Source organism: Pan paniscus, chromosome 1, assembly GCF_029289425.2.
Source record: "Pan paniscus chromosome 1, NHGRI_mPanPan1-v2.0_pri, whole genome shotgun sequence".
NCBI classification, from domain to species: domain Eukaryota; kingdom Metazoa; phylum Chordata; class Mammalia; order Primates; family Hominidae; genus Pan; species Pan paniscus.
The window spans coordinates 39383528-39406867 of NC_073249.2; the positions used below are offsets into that span (position 1 = coordinate 39383528).

At 34.0% G+C, this 23340-nt stretch overlaps 1 protein-coding gene across 4 annotated transcripts in view; it reads right to left on the bottom strand.

Annotated features, from left to right (window-relative positions):
* The window catches only part of SYT14 (synaptotagmin 14), a 233572-nt gene that overhangs the window by 147843 nt on the left and 62389 nt on the right, over positions 1 to 23340 (bottom strand). For 3 of the 4 annotated variants that reach the window (XM_034946017.4, XM_034946008.4, XM_055108555.2), the window contains exons 3-4: positions 10193 to 10357; positions 2729 to 2944 (exon numbers count right to left, since the gene is read on the bottom strand). In XM_034946017.4, coding sequence (XP_034801908.3) covers positions 2729 to 2944; positions 10193 to 10357 — 381 coding nt within the window. Of the gene's footprint in view, positions 1 to 2728; positions 2945 to 6890; positions 8810 to 10192; positions 10358 to 23340 lie in introns of those variants that run through there. The other variant, XM_034946001.3, reaches the window with a different exon arrangement.

The following is a 23340-nucleotide window of genomic DNA, read 5'->3' on the forward strand; positions in this document are numbered from 1 at the left end:
GTATACAGATAGTATGTGTATAAATGCACCTATGTTGGAGTCAAGTGGACTTCTCTCTATCCCTGAAATATTCGCTACATTTTATCACACTCTCCTGCTTAAAAACTACTGAGCAAGGCATTCTCCTTCTTCAAACAAAGATCCCAAGTTACAGGCACTGAAATACACTTCCTTTTGGATTCATGATTGCATGAAAGCCCTATTCCATGCTTGTTGAAATAATTCTCACTCAAGCCTAACTCACCTAGACCCCATTAGACTTCCTCAGATTCCTACTTCCCAAAATCGAAATCACCTCCTACTCTCTGTATCTTTTTTTATTTTTGTTTTTTAAAGTTTTGTCAGCTGGGCGCGGTGGCTCATGCCTGTAATCCCAGCACTTTGGGAGGCCGAGGCGGGCAGATCACAAGGTCAGGAGTTCGAGACCAGCCTGGCCAACATGGTGAAGCCCCGTGTCTACTAAAAATACAAAAATTAGCTGGGCATGGTGGCAGGCGCCTGTAATCCCAGCTACTCGGGAGGCTGAGGCAGGAGAATCTCTTGAACCCAAGAGGCAGAGGTTGCAGTGAGCCAAGATCGTGCCACTGCACTCCAGCCTGGGCAACAGAGTCAGACTCCATCTCAAGAAAGTTTGTCTTTTTTTTATTTCCTCTATATTTCTACTGCACTTTGTTCATGTGACTAACAGACCTCTCATCATATTACGTATATACTCACTGATTTTCCTCCTCCAGTCAGTAGGTTTTTTGAGATAAACAAGCTTATGATCTTCATATCCACAGTATCTAGCAGTGTATGACTGCTAAAAAGCGTTCATGAAAGCTTTTTGTGTTTACAAAATAAATAAATATAATCTCAGAATGCCTAAAATTAAGTGTTTCATCAAATAATTGAGGGTAGAAATGTGTAAAAAAGTACAGGATAGGTCCTAAATATATGGGTAAAATAAAATGAGAAGGTGATTCTGGGGCACTTGGACCACTTGCAGAGGTTAGGGCAAGAATAGTAGAAGCACCTAGATTGTGTACCTCTCTCCTCACTGCTCTTTCCATAGGCTATAAAGTCAGGCTAGACTAACAGAACTACCGAGAAGTGCTCAAGACAGCAGAGGTGTGTTGGGGTAAGAGGAAAGAGAAATGAATAGAAAATAAATCCTAAACGTACCTGCAAAAAGGGAAGGCACACTCAGGGCTTGCTCATGACCATCACTCTTTTCACTACCATTATAATTAGCTACATTTACTGATCACTTACCTATTAGCTATCGGACACTATGCTAAAAACTGTACCACATATATCATTTAATTTTCATGGCAACCCTGCCAGTTCAGTTTTATTCATATTTTACAGACAATGAAAGAAATCTAAAAACAATGAACTATATTGCCAAAGGTTTCACAGCTAATATATTAAGAGATATGGCCAGAATGTTAACAAGGACCAGATCTCAAAACACATTCTCTTCCTGCTCTACTATTCATGTACCAGGGGTGTACATAATTTGGGGACTGGTTTTACTGCTTTGTATTATTTAATTAACTTAGTAAGCACATGTCTTATTTTCCCTAGTACTAAAATGTATTTTTGAGGGTAGAGTACCTGTCAGATATTTTTTATTTCTTCCCTTGAATCTCATAATGACCATATAGTAATCATTCAGTATTTGATTAATTTATTATTATATCTGTGTACCAGCAGACATAAGAATTGAGGTGCACTAATCTTTAGTTGGCATGAAGCCAAATACAGCAATAGGTGATTTACCCCCTTTGACAACTGTACATGCTGGGATAAAACTTTAAGTCATCAATAGTAATAGGCCCTAAAACATTAAGTCACAGCTACAAAATCAAGGATAGCTTGTGTTTATGTATAATGATAAAAATGATATCTAGGATATATTATTCTGTCCCTCATATCTGGGTATAAAGATAATAATCATGATGAGTAGCCATACATTCTATTAAGCAAGTGAATAATTTATTTAAATGTGGAAATAAATATGCTTTAATTAATGGCAAAATCTGTCTTATTTATGTCACAGAAAGACGTAAAAACATGTATAAGTGGACTGACATCTTCTATATAGGTTGAGTTCTAAAGTCAATTTCAGCACATAACACAAAATCAGTTAGAGACAATCCTTCAAATTACTGAAATCCTTGAAAATACCTTAAATTGCCTTTAAAGAATGGTATAATATAGTACTAGCTCTCAATAAATTCATCTCAGACAGTTTTCCCTTCTGCACAAAACAGATTACCATTTCTTCCGCTGTCTGCCATGTGCAACATTTGGCTGGTGTTTAGGAGCCATATTGAATGAAACAGCATACATTTACACACTGGAATCATATTCAACACCGTGAGAGACTTAAACTCTATCAGTTCCTATAACAGGTATAGAGAAACCAATTCCATCTGAGAGAACAGCAGATTCACATCTTTTCATATCATGCTTGCTAAGCATATGTTCACTGTGAAATAAGAGCTACAATTAACACATTACGTAAATTATTTGGTTTTTGCTTTGGGGTGTTTTGGTATTGGTTTTGATTTTTGGCCTGAGCCCAAAGATACAAATTTGAATAAATTACATTCCCAGAAATGTGACTCTACTGTATGTGCTCTCTTGTTTATTCTGCAACCACAGATTCCTAGAATTTCAGGCACAAGTAATCAAATACTATAGTGTGTCATGTACAAAAAAATAAAACAGCCCATCTTACCTTCATCTATTGATGCTTCACTACTGTATCCATCATACTCTGCCGATAGAGGACTGTATTTCTGCCTTGTTTCCCAAGCATAGTTCTTTTGTCTAGAATCTGCCAGTGGTAGTCTGGAATTGTGTGTTCTGGATAAGGCCTCATGATATTTACCCAGCGCTTCATCTTCACTTTCAGAGGATGAACCATGCTCATCTTTGTCCATGTAGGAATTATCTATTTGGAATGACATGAAGAACAAACGGTAATTGAAAAAAAAAATTCCCTCCCCTCACCTGGCCCTACTGGGCCCGTCAAATGATAATTTTTACACAATAAAGTATAGAAAATTTGCTGAAGTTATATATATAAACACACACATATACATATACACACACATATATATACACACACACACACATATATATTATACACAACCTGAATTTTCAGATTTAAAAAAATACAATTTTTTCACATAAGAAGCCCAAGCTTTGGAAAAAGATCAGTTTGTATATTCTATTATATAAATAATGTTTGTTAGTCACAGGGATTTTTCAACCATGTTACATATAAAGTAAATTATAATACCATTTTACATTTTTTAAAGTATAAGTAACACACAAGTGAAGTTCTAAGTATTGCCAGTACTATAGCTCTGATTCAAATAACTCACATTAAAAGACACATTTCTGGTTCTCATTTTGGTCAAAATTTTCACAACGGATAATGCTCAGTGCTAGCAGTAAAATACAGCAATAGACAGGTATATACTATTGGTGAAATTATAACTGATACTACTTTCCTAGAGAGCAATTTGGCAAAATATATCAAACTTTTAAATCTGCATAATCTGATCCATTTCCAGGAATTTACCAATTCTATTTCTAAGAATTCAGCCTAAGAAATTAATTAACAGATGAATAAAGATATATTTTTGAGACAATTCACTGCACTGTATTTAATGGCAAAAGAGATAACCTAAATGTCCATCAGTGAGCTTTGTTTAAATAAATTATGATGTATCTATTCAATGATATATTATGCAGTCATTAAAAATGAGGATGTGAATTTAAAAGAACTCTCAGGGAAAGAATAACTACAATATCATGTTATGAGAAAAAAGGAGGTAAAAAAGTAGAAGTTATAATTATATTCCCATTTGAAAAATATATATACACACACATGTGGCATATACACACACATAATGCATACATAGGTATGCACAGACAAAACTATCTGGAAGGATATACACCAAACTGTTAACACTTACTGCTTGTGAAAGGCAGAATTTCTAGGAAAACTTTACTTAAATATACCTAAATTTCAAACAAAACTTTCAGGAGGTCTAAATTTTTTATTGTTCTAAAAAGCACTAGTTATTACCAGTTTTTTAAAAAGGTAACCACTTTGAAACTGCACAATGGTGTAACTTTCTTAGAATTATTAAACAATTCTAGAAAGGTGAAGAGACTACAGTAGTTAAAATTCATTAGTTCAATCTGGTTATTTTTCTCTTTATAGTCAGTTAAGCTTCTGTAGTAAAGAAATTGAGGTTGAAATTTGAGTGGGAGTTACAGGATAAGTAATTTTTTAAATACAGGACAGAAACTAAATGCTTAAGAGTTAGAAGGAGGTTATATGTCATCTAGTCTAGTCCTAGTTTTTAAATCAGTAAAATAAAGCCATAAATGGGTAATGCCATCACCAATGTCATATATTGTGGCAGTGCTTGCCCAATATGTAGCCAATAGTCACATGTGGCTATTTAAACTAATTAAAATTAAACAGAAATTAAAACCCAGTTCCCCATGCTATTAGCCACATTTGAAGTGCTCAACAGCCACATGCAGCTAGCGGTTACTATATGGAACAATGCAGAGATATAAGACTTTTTCATTGTTGCAGAAAATACTATTAGACAACAATGAGATGGCCGAGCCATAAGACCTCTGACTCCCAGTGCAGAGCTGTTAGCACTTTCTGGGATACCATGGTGGGGATCTTAAACCAGCAGAGGGTTTTGAGTCTCTTGAGGAGGGTAACTAGTCTGTGGTCAAACTTCACCTATTAAAAAACATTACCTAACATAACCTACATTTAGAAATAAAGAAGAAAACCCTTCCTCCTTTTTTTTTTTTTTTTTTTTTTTTTTGAGGAGTCTCGCCCTGTTGCCAGTCTGGAGTGCAGTGGCATGATCTCAGCTCATTGCAACCTCCACCTCCTGGGTTCAAGCAATTCTCCTGCCTCAGCCTCCCAAGTAGCTGGGATTATAAGCACCCACCACCATGCCCGGCTAATTTTTGTATTTTTAGTAGAGACGGGGTTTCACCATGTTGGCCAGGATGGTCTCGATCTCTTGACCTCGTGATCTGCCCGCCTTGGCCTCCCAAAGTGCTGGGATTACAGGCGTGAGCCACCGTGCCTGGCCTTCCCCCTTTTTCTATACCTTATAAACCCTGTGTCAGAACCTAGAACTCAGGTACCAGTAATATTACCATTCAGCTAAATGAAGGGTTAATCTATGTGTCAAACAATTTTTGAAAATCATTTGGGAACATTGCGTGTATAAGTTTAGTACTGACTATATTGTGGAATATGTTAGAAATATTTGGTTTCTTTAGGTACTAGCATGCTTCTTAATGAAAACAAATTTAAAAAGTTAAAAACCCTACATGCTATTTGTAATGTATTTATTACTAGTATCCATTCTATCATTATTTTCTGAATAAAATAATATGTAAACTATTTTACATTATTTTTTAATTTTTGCTACTTTAAGCAGTAAGTCTACCAGAACTAAACTAGGCCTACCAAAGATCACTAAATCTGACAATCAAAAAACTGCTAGAATGGCCAGGCACAGTGGCTCACACCTGTAATCCTAGCACTTTGGGAGGCCGAGGCGGGTGGATCACGAGGTCAGGAGACCGAGACCATCCCGGGCCAACATGATGAAACCCTATCTTTATGAAAAAGACAAAAATTAGCTGGGCGTGGTGGTGCGTGCCTGTAGTCCCAGCTACCCGGGAGGCTGAGGCAGGAGAATCGCTTGAACCCGGGAGGCAGAGATGGCAGTGAGCCGAGATTGCACCGCTGCAATCCAGCCTGGCGACAGCGCAAGACTCTGTCTCAAAACAAAAAACAAAAAACTGCTAGAAGAATAGACTCCAAAACGGATACATTTTCAGAAACTGACATTTCTTTTAAGTTAGTTCATCCATCCTGGATTAGCCTCTCCTATATCACTGTAAAACCACTCATATCATAGATAAATAGCAGATCCCTATTATGTATGTAGTCGTAGCAGAACTGAAAAGTCTTCCTCATTACCGCTATTCTGCTTTTTGTTATTTTACGAGAGTATGAACTTATAGAAAAATTCCAGATGTGTATTTTATAAATAAAAGCCAGTGTACTTTTGGCCTTGTGATCAGATCAGCAATAAGTGGATATGACTAAGGGATTACCAGAAGTAATTATTAGCAGTATGAGCTGCTAATGAATATTGAAAATTATCACATATACTGTGAATAATGAAAATTATCACAAATACTGTGATTGAAAACTATAAATGCTTAGTCAGAATCCTAATTCTACATAGAGAACTCATGAATAATAATAGATTGTTCATGTATACTTATTGTAAACAGGGCAGTAATATAAAATTTTTAATGTATGGGCGAAATGAATAAAAATACATTGTGAACCACATTATTGAATAAAATAAAATCTATTGCTCTCAAAGAAATAATTAAACATTTGATATAAATTTGGATAGATGCAAAGAGCAATACTGTATAAGGGGCTTCAGAGTTAGTTATATAAAAATTTCAAATGCAACTACAGCACATCAAATAAACTCCAAATAAAGCAGGTAAGAAAACCATGGAGTTTCTGGTTGTAAAACAAATGGACATTAAGAAAAACTAGGGCTGCTGAAAAGTTGGCCAAATAATGCAGGGACCAGGGGCAATACTTAGTGGGACAAATAACATGAATGCTCTCGAAATGATTTTAGAAAAAATACTGAATGGCTTTAAAAATGTTTCCCAGTAAAAGGATTCAAGAAAGTCTTAAATATAGACACATGAACAGGAAAGCTGAGAAATTTGGATGATGTTTTACTAATTTAAAAAAATCAAGAGAAAATTTAATCACTCACACCAACATTAGGAGACCTCACCTTTTTCTGGTATTATCTTAGAATATTTTTCATCTTTACTCTTTGCTGTTCCTTTCTTGGCAGAAATGGCCTCAGTTTTCTTGGGTTTTATGTCTTCGTTCACTTTACAGTATTTCGTTGAATTTATTTGTTCTTCAATTTTCCCAGATAACTTATCTTTAGAATTAGTTGATGGTGCTGGATGTATGTCTTCTTTTATAATGGATTTCTGTGTCATATGCCTATTGCTTGTCAAAATATCTTTTAAAGAACATTCATTTCCTGAACACTCATTCCCTTTGGATGCTTTACTTTTAACACATTTTTCAGCTTTCTTTAAATGATCTGAATGCCCTAAATCGGGAAGATGTTTACATTTATTGAAATGCCCCATATTCTCTTGATCTCTTCCCAAATATACATGTCGAGATTTAGAATATTCCTCCTTTTTACAATTATCTGTACCAACGTATTTCTTTTGCTCATACAATTTGTTTATTCCGTTGGCATTCTTCTGATTTCCTTTCATTTCTTGATATCCTACCTCCTTTAAATCATTCTTACCATTATTGGAAATTCCTACTCCAATTGTTTTACATCTGTCAGTACTTTCAAGTTCTTGACAAATAGATCCAGCCCTTGTATTCTGTCTGATAACTGATATCCCACCATTATTCATGTAGCCTTTCAAAGAAGAATCACGAGTATTACCAGTGTCTTGATACTCTGATAGAGTCTGTTGCCTATCATTAACATGTTTAAATACTCTTTCTTCATGTATTCCTTGATCTTGCTTTAGTGAAGTTTTACAAGTATTTATTTGCTTTGCTCTATGCTCTAAATTGGCTTGTGTTTTCTGACAATTAGTGTTTTTGGAGACTTCTGTTAACCCGGCATTTTTTTGTTTAGAAGTGTCTACAGCTTCTTCTGCTACAGAGCTTTCCTCTTCTGGGCGAAAGCCACTCATCATACTTGTTACCTGCTCAGCAACTGAGTCAGTTAAAGCATAGCTGACCTCCCCAACAGCAGTGGTCAAATCCTCTACAGCACTACTGATTGTGTCTACCAGAGAGGACACTGAAGGCAGATTCTGTTGGAAATTTCTGAAAAATGCCATTTTCTAATTCCTTGTTCCTAAAAGGTGCAATAATGGAATTTTCTCTTCTGAAAATATCAACCACTTTGGAACTTGAATTTAACATTTACTTAAATGTTGCTATTCGTCAGCTCAATATTAGCAATTCACATTGTAGCTTTTAATCTTTCTGTAAATACATTATGCATTGAAAGAAATATGTTGAAGTAAAGATTCTTCCGGAAAAAAAAAATCAAACCACTTGGTTTAAACGTTATGACATTTTTTCTCACTCCACAGCTATTATAACAGCAGCAAGACAATATTTTTCCCTCAAATACTATTGGTTTTTTATTCTACACCTGAAAAAAGAAGTATAAAAAGGATTTTTATTATGTACTTTTAGTTTGCTTATTAACAGTCTACGTAAGGGAACTACCCTATCTTACTAATAAACTACCCAGTATCATTTCACATTAAGAAAAATATTAAAGAGAAATATCTAAACAATTTTGCATAGTGGTAAGAATAGGGGAGAGGAAGTGTGGACACCTGCTGAGTGGCTACTATATGCAAGGCATTGTAATTGACACATTTTATCCTACTTGATTTTACAGTAATTCTAGGAGGTAAATATTATTATTCCTATTTAATAAGTGAAAGAAAAACAAGGCTCAGAAAAATTAAGTTCCCTGAGACATTTTCAAGGGATCCTCAAGGTCAAGACTAGTTTTACAATAACAGCAAGGGGGTACTTAACTTTTTCATTCTCATTGGATCACAAGTGAACACTGGAGTTATCCGGAGGCTACATGACAGATTGAATGTAGAGGCAGAAATGAGAATCCAGCTGTCTTCCATTATGCTAGTCATTAAAAAGATTTGCAAAAAGTATAAAACAAAATCACTCTTCTCACCACTTTTTCCCCATTTTCTTTTTGTTTTGGAAAATAGTTTTGTAAAATTTAAAGATGTTATTTATATTAACATGTAATAGTCTTGTTTTTTTAAAAGAATAAATTAATAATATTTTTAAATTTTCTCAGTTTTAAATTGGTAAATAATATTTTTAAATTTTCTCAGTTTTAACTCTAATATGGTACATATCAATAGATATAATCCACATAAACAAAAAGCTCTTTGGGACTACTCAATAAAATTTAAAAGTACAAAGTTGTCATTAAACAAAGGAAAAACCAGAAATGCTGAACCAGAGAATTACCAAAGGCCAGTAAAGAGATACTTTTAGCCAGTTCTTTCTGCACAAATGATCAAAAAGCAGAACTGGAGTGGATTATGAGAAACACTGAACTTAACCAAATTAAAACTGTATAAAATACTATTTATAGTTTCTTAATGCAAAAGTCACAAAATATAATTCAATAACTAATAGAGTCTTATAAGTAATGGGGCTATCGCCTTTTAAGTTATCAAATGTAAGAGAAAAGCATATCTCCAACACAGGTACACAGACAAGTAAAGCCAGATTTCTCAGCTATTTTTTGTCACATTCTTCTAAATTAACACTTTGCTTTTATAATTTCCAATTTGTTTCTGCTATCATTTTTATAAACCAGTCTTTGGAAATAGAAAATTTTTAAAACTCTTGTAGTAATTAAAAAAAAAAAAACACTCCAAGGAAAATGTTTCCATAGGAGAAAGAATGGTATTACAGCCGTCATCTTTCCTAGTATCTAGTAACACTATAATATATGGTGCCAAGGGAGGGAGTGGAACACTATTTTTTATCATCGGAATTTATATATAAATTAAGTTACTAAGTAAAACCACCTCCAACTCCTCCAAACAATAAATTACCCATTAGCTGAAAATTAAATAGCAGGTAAAGAAAAAGGGTGAATACTTTCAAAAGCATTCTAGGGATATGGAGAAAAAAAGCTCTCTAAAGAGCTACTTGGACAATGGAAGTACACTACATAAAGTAACAAGATACCTCCTTCTTCCTCAAGTGTATCTGCTCCTATTATAGGCTCAAAAGCATATCTTACATATGAAAAATTAAAATGTCATTTTGTCATAGTAGACAATTCACCTTTATGTAATAGCAATTCATAAACAACAGAAGAATACCTGAACATAATTTACTTAACAGATCTTTTACAGAACAGTAGCTCAAATATTAGTTTATTGTATGTCACAACCAACCTTTTTATTGCATATATTAAAATAAGTAAATAATAGTACGGATAAAAAGAACAAACAAGAGAAGCAGCAATACGATACTTACAAATTTTATCTTGTGAATTCTTCCTTGTACTGTATTCCGAACCAAGATCTGGAAACCCGCCAACATTTTCAAAACAGAACTTCTTATTAATATAGAGAAAAAGGAGCAGCATCAAGATAATAAACACCCCAACAGCTGACAAAAATCCAACTGCCTCTGGAGATACTAGAGAAAAAAAAGTCACAGCTGTAAGCATTTATTTTTCTTTAAGCTACAAATAAGAAGGAAACCCCAAACATAAGTTAGCTTACTACCTTATTTGAATTATATTTTTTAATTGTCATAGTTTAAAAACAGTTTCGTTTATAAGAAAAACAAACTGCAAAGTTTGATGACAGTTGTTCAATTCATTCAGCAGCATTCATTCAAATTTTCTAAGTTTCCTTATAAATTCGTAGGAACAATCTTAAAAGAAAGACAGGAGTCGGCCAGGCACAGTGGCTCACACCTGTAATCCCAGCACTGTGGGAGGCCAAGTGGGAGAACCTCTTGAGGCCAAGAGCTCAAGACGAGCCTGGCCAATATGGTGAAACCCTGTCTCTACTAAAAATGCAAAAATTAGCCTGGCACGGTGGCACATGCCTGTAATCCCAGCTACTTGGGTGGCTACGGCATGAGAATCGCTTGAACCTGGGAGACAGAGGCTGCAGTGAGCCGAGATTGTGCCAGCCTGAGCAACAAAACAAAACTGTCTAAAAAAAAAAAAAAAAAAGACAGGAGTCTATAAAATAGGCAGTCATCATATGTTTAATCCATCAAAGAGCACTGCAAAAATTTGAAAATAAGAATTAGAAAAAAGGCCAGGCGTGGTGGCTCATGCCTGCAATCCCAGCATTTTGGGAGGCCAAGGCAAGCAGATCACTTGAGGTCAGGAGTTTGAGACCAGCCTGGCCAACGTGGCGAAACCCTGTCTCTACTAAAAGTACAAAAATTACCCAGGTGTAGTGGCGGGCACCTGTAATCCCAGCTACTCAGGAGGCTGAGGCAGGAGACTCACTTAAACCTGAGAGGCAGAGGTTGCAGTGAGCCGAGATCGCGCCACTGCACTCCAGCCTGGGTGACAAAGCGAGACTGTTTCAAAAAAGAAAGAAAGAAAGAAAAAGGTTATATCTGATGCACGGATATATTACTTAACAAAATTTATGAGAACACATATCATTATTTTTATCTCTAAAAGCTTCAATCACTCTTTCTTAGTAAATAAACTTTGTACTCCCTAATGTGGCATTTAAAGCTCTAACCTCTCTTTTCAATATTATACTCCAGTCAAATGTTGTACTCATTGCCTCAGAATCCGCAATATTCAATACCACACTCCTTGTTTTTATTGATCTTCTTCCCTTGCCTGGAACGACCAACTCCTCTCTACTGTATCGTACTCATTCACTCAACCAACTTATATATTTGGAGCACCAACCATACACCAGGCATTGTTATATAAACAGTTCCTGTGTTCCTTGAACAATCTGGTGAAGACAATTACAACACAGTGTAATAAAGACAATATAGTGTAATAAAGGCTATGATTGGGAAAGAACAGGGACTATGAGAACCACAGGAACATTTATTCCAGTGCTGAAAGATCAAGAAAGCTTTTCTGGAAGTTATGGACTCTATGATTATATTTTAAGAAATTAGTAAGAATTACTTCAGGCAGAAGTAACATCTGCAAAAGCCCAGAGACAGAAAATCACATTATATTCCAGAAACTGAATGAAATTCTTTTATGATAAGCTACTAGATTTTCAAGAGAATTTGGTCTCAAGCAAATATATGAAATCACCTAGAGAGGTTTTATACAGCAAGAAAAGACAAAAGACAGCTTCTCCAGTCCTCGGCAATCTCTCTTTCAACTTTTTTATTATTTGCCACTGTATCAGTCATTTGGAGTTAAACAGGAACTAAGTTTTTGTATCCTCCATGCCTTACAGATAATATTCAAGTATTAGTTGAGAATGATTCTAAGCTTCAAACACCCCTACAAAGATCCCTGTATAATCTACTTTTCTTCCTCCATCATTCAAGCAGCAACTAAAATGTTATTTTCTCTAAGATTCTTTCTTAAATCAGAGGGCAATGGCAAATAGTATCTTAACTCATTTGTTAAAAATGAAGTCAACAACCGGTCAATGATGAGTGCTTTGATTTCCTTTTTCATTATTTATAAAAACTAGGCATACCAGGTATAGAATTGAATAAGACATTATATCTTTTCAAAGCTGGGTCAATGGTGTTGCAGTAGGAGATGAAGCAGAGAGTAATATTGTAAGGCAGGGGCAATGGGAGTGAGAGGAGGAGGCGGGAGGAACGGTAGGAGTGCTAGCTGGATATCAGGCTGGTGCTGAGGGACAGGCCTTGCTCCTAGAACCAAGAAATTATAGCTAGACATTAGCCTTGCCTGTCTTGTCCTCAGGCTGAAGCACAGCCAGGGAAGAAAATGATTTTAATAAAAGAAGCTAAGGTATATGACATAAAACAGTGGTATGTATCAAGCCTGAGATATGGAGTAAAAATGAAAACAGAGTAATTATCATCAACATTTCAGATAGCCAGGAAAATCAGAAGCAGGACAGAATCTGGTATGAAGAGGCAAAAAAGAGTAGTACTTCAATATTACACTGTAATAACAAAATATATATAGGAATTCCCCTTTTAGTACAGGCTCAAAACACTCAGACATTTAATGCCTTCAGTGGCTACAAAGGATTAGATATCATGCAGACTGAAAATCTCCCATGTCTTGGAAAACTAAATGAAAGAGAAAATGTAGCTCATGTCACTTAAGAAGGCTAGTTATTGATAACAAAAATAGCACAAAACCATACAGCAGATACTATACACCACTCACTGTTTTAAGCACTTTACATACATTAACTCATTTAATCTTCACAATGATCCTATTATCATCCCCATTGTAAATTGAGACAAAGAGATATTAAAAAATGTGTCCAGATAGTAAGTGGAAGAATCAGGATTCAAACCCTGTCTGGCCCCAGTGTCTGTATTTTAAATACTACTCATACTGCTTCTGTTTTCCTTCTCTCCTCTTCTTGCCTCTTTCTATCCCTTGCCTCAATCCTTATTTCTATGTTCCTCTTTCATCTTTCTCTTGCCCTAAAATTCAACCTAATGGGAGAGATCCACTATAAGCAAGTAAGTATAACATACAGTAAATACTATAATAGAGATATTAATATAAATTATTACTGGAGCACAAAGAAGCACTACCTGAGAAAGCCATAAAATGCTTTAGAAGAGATGACACTTGAGTAGGGTATAAAAAATGAATAGAACCTCTATAAATAGTAAAAGTACATTTGAAATAGCATGGTTAAAGACAGAAATAATATACATGGCATTCTATAAGCACTAATGGGCAATAATCACGGCAGTCATATTTATTTACCTCGGTATCTTCAAAGTACCTAGGACAGCACCACATAGCTGACATATAAACATCTGTGGACAAATGGATGGATGAATGAATGAATGAATGAATGTATGTGTATTCAGGAAAGATTAAGAATACACCAGAGGAGCTGTAACTGGAGATGAAAGCAAGGTCCAAATTGTCAAAGAACCTTGAATATCATCCAAAAATTTTTGTATTTGGGGAGTAACATGATTACAAGTTTGCCTTGTAGAACTATATTGGTTAAAACAACTAGAAAACTGAAATATGGTAGCAAGTCAATAGTGGTAAAATATCTTCAGTTCTTAAACTAAGTAGTAGCAGTGGTAACAGAGAAGGGTAAAATCTAGTCTTTGTTCAAAGAAAATTGATAATGATCCACTTATGTAAATTAGAGGATAAGAAAGAAGAAGAGTTGAGGATAAGAAAGAAGAAGAGTTGAGGATAAGACAGAAGAAGAGTTGAGGTTAATTCTAAAGTTTCTAGTTTGAGTGACTGGGTAAATGGTAATACACTAACCAAAATGAAGGATATGAAAAGAAAGGCATTTGGATTAGAGCATGGGAGGAAAGAGGAAAGTAGAAGGAGAATGACAGATAATTAATTTAGTTTTTGACATGCTACACTGGAAATGCCAACAGAATATTTCACAGAGGGAAATATGAGTATGATGTTCTGGTAAAGGTCAGGTTAGTTAACAAAATTTGAAAATTTTTCCCTCTTTTTTGATCCTCTTATTCCATATGAAACACTTCACTCACTAAATAATACCAAGCTGGCAAATGCAGGTGCCAGGCTTTATTAATGGTAAATATCTTATGTTACATATCTTTAGATAAATACATACTAAAGCTTCAGACAAATTAAAAAAAAAAGCAGCTTTCCCCACTAGGAAAAGGTGAAATATGCCTGCTGTAAACATACTGTTCACACAATTCCCTGACTGAATGCCTGTTTTTTACATTCATTAAAAATATTTTATCTATTTACAATTTTAAAACAGTAGTATGGTTGTAGAGAAGAAATAAAATATCTTCTAATAAAAATACTAAAAATCTTCAGGCTTATTTTTCATCCTTATCTGAGAACTAAACTAATATTTATTATTTCAAATACATTATGATACCAGAAGTCAGCCAGTAACAGTTCTGAGTATAAAAACATTTGGTAAATCCCACCTGTACATAAAACTGCAATAGGATATACACTGAAATTAAACTAAAGATATGAATACTGTACAACATGCTTGTCCAACTCATGGTCTGCCAGACATATGCAGCTCAGGATGGCTTTGAATGCAGCCCAACACAAATTTGTAAACTTTGTTGAAATCTTATGAGTTATTTTTTACAATTTGTTTTTAGCTCATCAGCTATTGTTAGTGTATTTTATGTGTGGCCCAAGACCATTCTTCTTCCCATGTGGCCCAGGGAAGCCAAAAGATTGGACACCCCTGCTGTACACCATCAATTAAAAAATTACACTGATTTATACCTCCCTAATAAAAAATATATTCTTATTCATTATAGGAGAAGAATTTCCCCTAAAATCTTTGTATACTATGAATCTGCTTAGAAACTCATTCTGCATAAGTATAAGATAATGTAATTTATCTATACATATACCTTCTTTCAAGCATTCTAGGCCACCCACTGCAGGAAAGTAAATCTATTTAAAACACATATGCCTCTTAAGGAGGATCTTCAAAATCTCCATTTAGGCCAGGTGTGGTGGCTCACGCCTGTAATCCCGGCACTTTGGGAGGCTGAGGCAGGTGGGTCACCTGAGGTCAGAAGTTCAAGACCAGCCTGGCTAACATGGCAAACCCCATTTCTACTAAAATTACAAAAATTAGCCGGGTGTGGTGGCGGGCACCTCTAATCCCAGCTACTCAGGAGGCTGAGGCAGGAGAATTGCTTGAAGCCAGGAGGCAGAGGCTGCAGTGAGCTGAGATCGCGGCACTGCATTCCAGCCTGAGCGAGAGCGAGATTCCATCTCAAAAAGAAAAAAAAAATTCTATTTAAAAGCACACAGCCAATAATTAGTTTAATATTACACATTTGAAGAATTAAATTTGTTGAATATAGTCAATAACTCAAATTTCACTAATGCACGTTTTCCCATGATCCAAATTTGCAAAGTTTTAATGTGGTAAACAACAAAACCAAGACCAACTAATAACAACCTGAACAATATCAAACACTTAAAAAGTGCTTATTATTTAACAGGGACTGTTTTAAGTCCTTTACAAGCATTATCTTATTTAATCCTCACTGAAACCATATTTTACAGATATAGATACTGAGGTTCACAAGGAGTAAGTAAAACTTTCAAGATCTTAAAATTATTATTCAGTGACACAGTCTGTATTTGAACTTGGGCACACTGACTCCTGAACCCAAACTGTTAACTGCTAATCTCTTAGCTTCCCATTTGCCAGATATTGTAATTGCTTTCATTTTAAAATTTAATACTCAAGACAATTTATGATAAGTACTATAATATTATCTTAGTCTTTAGATTAATAATTGAAGTCCAGAGAATAATTAAGTTGTCCAAGTTCACAAATCTATGAAGTGGTAGAACCTGGATTTGAATCCAGACATTTTGACTCCAGAATCCATGATCTTAAACACCAAGTAATACTGCTCCTTGTATGCCAACCTGCATATAAAAGATAAGAAAAAGCTATATGACCAAAGTAACATAGCTTACTATATACATTATGTGCAAATATTTTATTTATAGCTCTTATATATGTTAAAAAATAGCAAGCAATTTCAACTTCCTCAAAATAAATACATGAATTTTAAAACTGGAATTCTAATTTTTTTCTATTCAAGTTACTATTCAAAATATTTTAAAATTAATTTTAGAATTAAGTTTAAAAACCAAAATATGTGGTACATCCTTATATGCCACATTTGAAAAGCTAATAAAACAAATACGAATTTAAAAACTAAAGATACTCTATAGAAAATAGCTTGATATTCATTAGCAGTGCTCAATAAAGAATATTAACTGCTCTCTGTGAGCTATATCGTCCGCTATATGAATTTCCTAAAGACCATACTGCAAAGTGAGAAGGGGCACTAGGTACAATATCTCACCAGAAAATGTAGAAAGTTTAGTCTTTCCAAGACTAATGATTATTTGTGTTATGTATACTGAACTGGCTTTGGCAGTTATATCTTTATATTTAGAAATAAATGTATGTATTTACAAAAAATAAACTTAAAAAATACCAATTTTTTAAAATTTAAGCTTCAGTAACAGTGGTAAAATTCATTTTAATTTCTACAGATAAGTTGGTCATTGAAAAAAATGAAAAAATTATAGTCTTACTAAAGTCAAAGCAAGAGCAAATACATTTCGACTTCGCAAGTATTGCAGAATTCACTTAAATTCTCCATTATATTTTGTCACGAAAGAACATTTTCTAGCTAAGAAAATGTTTTTCTAAGAAAAATGCTAGGATATACATGAAAATAATTAAATATATGGGGGATATTTATCTACTAAACCAACACATTTTCAATTTTGATTTACTTGGACCACAATAATACTCTAAATAATATTTCTATCAAAACAAATTAATTATAACTCCTAAAATAAATTTTGTAAGACTATTCTATTCATTATATCTTAAATGCAAAATTAAACAAAAAGTACCTATGCTTTATCTAATTATTTTTTTAAGAAGATAAAAAGTAACAACTTACAATTTGCATTATAAGGGATGTATTGCTGATTTGTCCTGCTGGGCATGAAACACTAATCCTCTAACTCCATGTCATGGATACTTTAATAATTCATTTAATAGATGCAATTCTATCTCTTGACCAAAATGTGAACTATCAAAGTCAACTTTCATTGAAAAAGATATACCTGTTTTACATTTAATTAGCTCTAAATATTTTCTCCATATTTTAATCAGAAAAATGCTATAATTTATTTTGCTCTGGGTTTGGACATAGAGAATTATTCATAATTCTAAGAGATAATTTAGGAAAACAGAAGGTCAATATGTTTCAGTTTCCTTTTATAACATTTCAATTAGTTTACAAATAAAATTTCCCTCAAATTTTCGTATTACATTATAAACAATGCAAAACTGGAAAGAATATATGTAAATTAAAAAAAGAATGTAACAATGCTAGCTGTTAACTCCAGATTTTATAAAAAACAATCATTACAAAGAGCATTTACTGATAGAAGTAACACAATTCACTGGTGAGTAACTTAAAGGGACAATGGAAGAAGGCATAGATGGCAGTGATGTGAAACACTAAGATCTTAGGGAAAAAAAAATGCCCTCTAAAAGAAACAGTTACCTACCTGGCCAGGTTGATAAAACAGATGCCACCCAATTTGTTTCACAGTTCAAGCCATGAATAGATTGAACCTGTATTCCCTCTAAGTACATGCAATAAATTGAAATTTCATTTGACTATCATAACAAAAAACTCTAAATCAATCTTGAAGAAATTGGAAAAAAAAAGAAAACCCAAACTTTTATTAAGTATGGAAAACCAAATATAAAGTGTATTTAAACTATATACTTCTTACTTAATAATACTTAATGTACTTCATATATTTAAACCAAATCTTAATATAAAACTCTATCAATCTCTGGCAGAGACTTTTCTTCAAGGACAGTCTTGATTGAGGCTTTAGAATTATGATTCCAATGAAGTTTTAGACTAAGAAAAACTTATTTTCCTGGCAAATCTCCCTATGGCAAAGCATAGTCATTCTTTTGAACAACAAATCGTCTCAATTTTTTTCATTACCTATTCAATGTGTATGGATTTCTTCACAATTATCTAAATGAGAAATGGCATGGACAATATCTAAGGTCACTGCTTCCTCTCCTTTACTTTTTCAATGATTCTTTCTTTCTTTTCAATAAGATCTTCATGCTGAGCTACTATGAGTAAGATTTTGAATTCAACACCAATTGCAGGGGAATATTCTGGTTAAAGCCAATCTGTGATGTCAACTACAGTTTTAGATATGCTTATTTCAAGATTTAGTTCAAACCCATCAAAATTCTGATAAATACAAAGCAGTTTCATTCAAATCTCTCAGAGAGACACCATCTTCCTCTCAAATTTTAATATTAGGACACCTGGTTCTCTTCTTGAAATGATCAAAACATTGTTTGCTCACTCTAAAACCATCTTTCCCCTACTAAGCCTGATCCATTTTGAAGAGAAGTAGCTTTTGCTGAAAACATTGAATGGTTCAATAGATTTACTGTGTATGAACATATACATAGGCAATCAAAGGTTCATCTAACCTTACCAGCATATCATGTTTTCTTATCCACTAAATAAATGAGTCCAGCATAGTTCAGTTAGTGATGACAAGAGCTCAACATCAAGATCATACTGTGCTCCCACCTGAATACAGCAATTGGAATGTTCGACTCACTTGCATTCTCAATGCATACAGAATAAAAAATGTGTAGCTCCATTTGCACAATGATATCATTCTACCTTTTTGTTGATATGATATCTGTATCAAATATAGTAAAAGCAAATATATTTGAAATTTTAAAGAAAAACTACTCTAAAAGCTTTGAGAAAAGATACAATCCTTTAAGTTCAGCTGCTGATAGATTTGCTGAGTAACCTCTGAACAAGCATCGCAGTTTTGGAGCAGAATCATGTGAGAAACAGTTTGAGTCTTGTCCTTAGAGATTGAAATAAAAATTTTAAGTAATTAAAATGAAGTAGGAGCTACTTTCAATAAGTAAGGTGTTATAAAGTAAGAAATAGTGCCACAAGGGTCACCAGCAACCAAATCAACATTAACTGAAGAAAGAATTTGTCAATCAAAAAGAGAAAAGATAAGCAATGAAATGATGAAATTAAGAGATGTATGATGAAATTAAGAGATGTAAAATTTGGTGGTATACCATGACACGTCTTTCAGTGGTATCCATCTTAGTTAGATATTTTGGGAGATATATAAACCCGTGTTACTTAATACCTTTACCAATGACCTGAATAAAGGAATTGAGAATATGTTCATTAATTTTGTAGAAGGTCCTAGGAATACTAGGTAGGGCATGATTGCTAATTCTCTGAAAGAAAGAAAGATACACTAAGGACCTCAATATATTAAAGAAATAACACATCAAAACAAAGTGAAATTCAATATGGATAATTTCAAGGTTACTACACCATTAGGAGCCAAACACTAATAAATGTTAATGAAAATGTTGGCTCAGTAAAATGTGTCAGGAAAAAAATTAAAATAATATAATACTAGTCAAATAGAAATCAGCAGTTTAATGTTTCTAACTGGTGAAAACTAATCATTCTATTATGCTATCTGATTCTGATGAAAGCAATTATGGTCTCCAATTTCAAAGTAAAATTGAGAACACCTAGTAAAGAATACATTTGGAGACTTTCACAATAAGGAAAAAAATTTAAAAAGCAGAATAAAACAAACAGAAACAGCATCTGTTAAAAAAATAAATCATTTGTGAATAAAATTAAATTTATGTGGGAAAAAATATTAAAACCAATTATTTGTAAGGATTTGGCAATATTTAATGCATTTTAAAAGGGAAACTGGTTTCCTAATCCTGCTAAAGAATATAATGCAATGGCTTAAAGACAGCAAGTTAAGAAGCATTGCCAGCAAGTGACTGGTCAGCAAGCTGCTTTCCAGAACAGTATGATCTTTGATGAGTTCATCACTGTCTACTGTCTTACCCTCACTTTTAGAAGACCAAAAACTTGTCTTTTTTCAGGGCCTAGAGGGCCTATGTGAGGAAAAAAAATGAATAGAGGTAAAAAATCTAGCTGTTAGATCCTGTTACACAGTATCCAAATAAATTCAAATGGCAGCGGATACATGAACAACTTAAAATTTAAACTGGAGAAAACTCCATTAGAATAACAGAAATGTTAACAGAATGTCAAATTAGGACACACACATCTTCCTGGTATTAGAGTACCTGAAAAGCTGAAACAGTAATTAAAAGGTTTCTTGGCAGGCACAGAATGAAAACTAAAGGGAGGAAACTCTACCAGATACCAAGAATTATTTTAAAAGTAGAATAATTAAAACTAGATGGTATTGGCACAGGAATAGATAACAGACCAAAAGGCCAGACACAGACACTTGCACACATGGATTCTGATGTATGACAAAGTTGGCTGCAGAGCAGTGGGTGAGTGAGGGATCATGTTTTGAATGCATTGTGCTTGGAAAATCGAGGATATAAGGGAAAAATGAATTTACATACAAAACAATTCTAGATAGATTATAGATCTAAATGTGAAATGCTTTAGCCAATCAATTTTGTAGAAAAAAATACAAATACTTTTCTTCATGATCCCAAGGCAAGGGATTTCTTACTAAACAAGACATAAAAAGCATAAATCACACAAGAGAATACTGATAAATTTTATTACATTAAAATTTAAAATTTCTGATCATCAAAAGATATCACATAATGACTAGGCAAGCCCAATAATATATTATATGGAATAATGTATTTGCAACACATAATCAGGAGGAAAAGGCTCATATCTAAATACATAAAAAATGTGTAAAAACATTTTTTTAAAGACAGCACAGTAAAAAAATGGGCAAAGTCCTGATCAGGCTTATCATGAAGGATAAAACAAAAATGGCCAATAAATGTATGAAAAGGTGTTCAACTTTGTTATGTATCAGAAAACTTCAAATTACATCATAATGCAGTATCACTATTCCAGAATGGCCAAAATTTAGATCTTGTAATATGAGGTATTCGTTAGGAAGTGGAGCAATTGGAAATCTTTCAGATGATAAAAATCTGAGACTCAACAGTACAGAAAAAAAAATCATGGGTATATAGTCATACACTAGAAAATTATGTAGCCATAAAAATGAATGAATAATAGTTACATGCAAAAAACTGAATCTTGGAAATATGAGGTTAAGCAAAAGCAGCAAGGCAGAAGGGACAAGATTCCAATATAAAGATTCCAATATAAAGTTCAAAACAGGCAAAACTAATCTTTCAAGGATGTGTACTTAGGTGGTAAAACTTAAAGAAAAAAATATTAATGTCCATAAAAGCAAGCAGAAAAGGGATAATACTCAGGAAGAGTGCACGGGGGCTTTTGAAGAAATAGCAGCATTCTACTTCTCTACCTGGGTTCTGGTTACATAGGTGCTTGCTTTTAAGTATTATTCTTCATTTTGTTTCAAAATTTAAAAAGAACTAAAAAAATGTATAGTTCTTATGGGCAGTTTATCTTGGTTATGGTGATACCTGGTGAATCATTCCAGTCTGCAAGAGCTGCTATCTGAATGACCCACTTATAATCTTGTCCCTCTCAGTCTAATCTTATCACAGTGTCCAGAATGAGCCCTTCAAAATGTAAATCAGAACTGACTGTCCTCTGGTCAAAACCTTCCAATGGCTCCTCATTTCCTGCATGATCTGGCTCTCTATGACTACTCTGACCTCATTTCCTACCACTTCCCTACTAGTTCATTCCACAGTCGGCCTTGATGTTTCTCACATATTAGCCAGGTTGTTTTTCCCTGGATGTTCCCCCTCTGCTGTGATGGCATTTTCCCAGATATTCACATAACTGATTCTTTCACCTCCTTCGAGTCTTTGCTTAAACATTACTTTCTTAATAAGAGCAACTCTGTCAACCCTATTTTAAAATGCAACCCATTAACACCCATACCTCACCTTTTCCCTGGCTTATTTTTTGTATCTCTTATCTTCTAAAATACCAAATAATTTATTACTTTTTATATCATTTGTTATCTGTCTTCCCGTACTAGCATGTACGCTTCAAAAGGCAGGAAGCCAGCTGATATTTGGGATAGATTGCTAGGCAATAATTATGAATATAAATGTAATTTAAAATGATGAATATAAATGTAAAATATAAATACTAAAACCCAAATCCAGAAATATATGGAGAAATACATCAAGACAGAGTTAGATTTATCCCCACTATGTAAAAATAATGTAACGTTAGAAAATCAACTGATAGAATTCATCACACTAACACATTAAAGGAGTCAAGACATCCTTTCAACAGGGCCAAAAAAAAAAGTTATTAAGAAACCTCAATAGCAACCTATAATTAAAAAAAAAATTAGTAAATTTGTGCTGGAAGGTAACTTACTTAGCCTGATAAAGGAAATCAGCCAAAATAATATAGCAAAAAAATTCATGAAAATATATTACAATTCAAAAGTATTAACTTTAAAATTAGGAACACAGCAAAGCTGCTTGTTTTATTTTCAGCACTAAAGAGGTTTTAGGATGCCCTGGATTCAAAACAACAATCAATTCTAGCCTCCATGAGCCTCAGTGAAAACAAGAGTCCTTTATTATTTTAACAATAAAACTTCATTCTTCAGAGGTTAATGAAAAACATAATTCAGTCTTAAAATAATGTGTTTTTAATCACAAAAGGATGAAAACTATGAGGCACGCAGACACAAGTTTTAAAAAGAAGGCATCCCAGCACTTTGGGAGGCCGAGGTGGGTGGATCACGAGGTCAGGAGATCAAGACCAGCCTGGCCAAGATGGTGAAACCCCGTCTCTACTAAAAATACAAAATATTAGCCTGGTGCGGTGGCAGGCGCCTGTAATCCCAGCTACTAGGGAGGCTGAGGCAGGAGAATCGCTTGAACTCGGAGGGCAGAGGTTGCAGTGAGCCGAGATCGCACCACTGCACTCCAGCCTGGGTGACA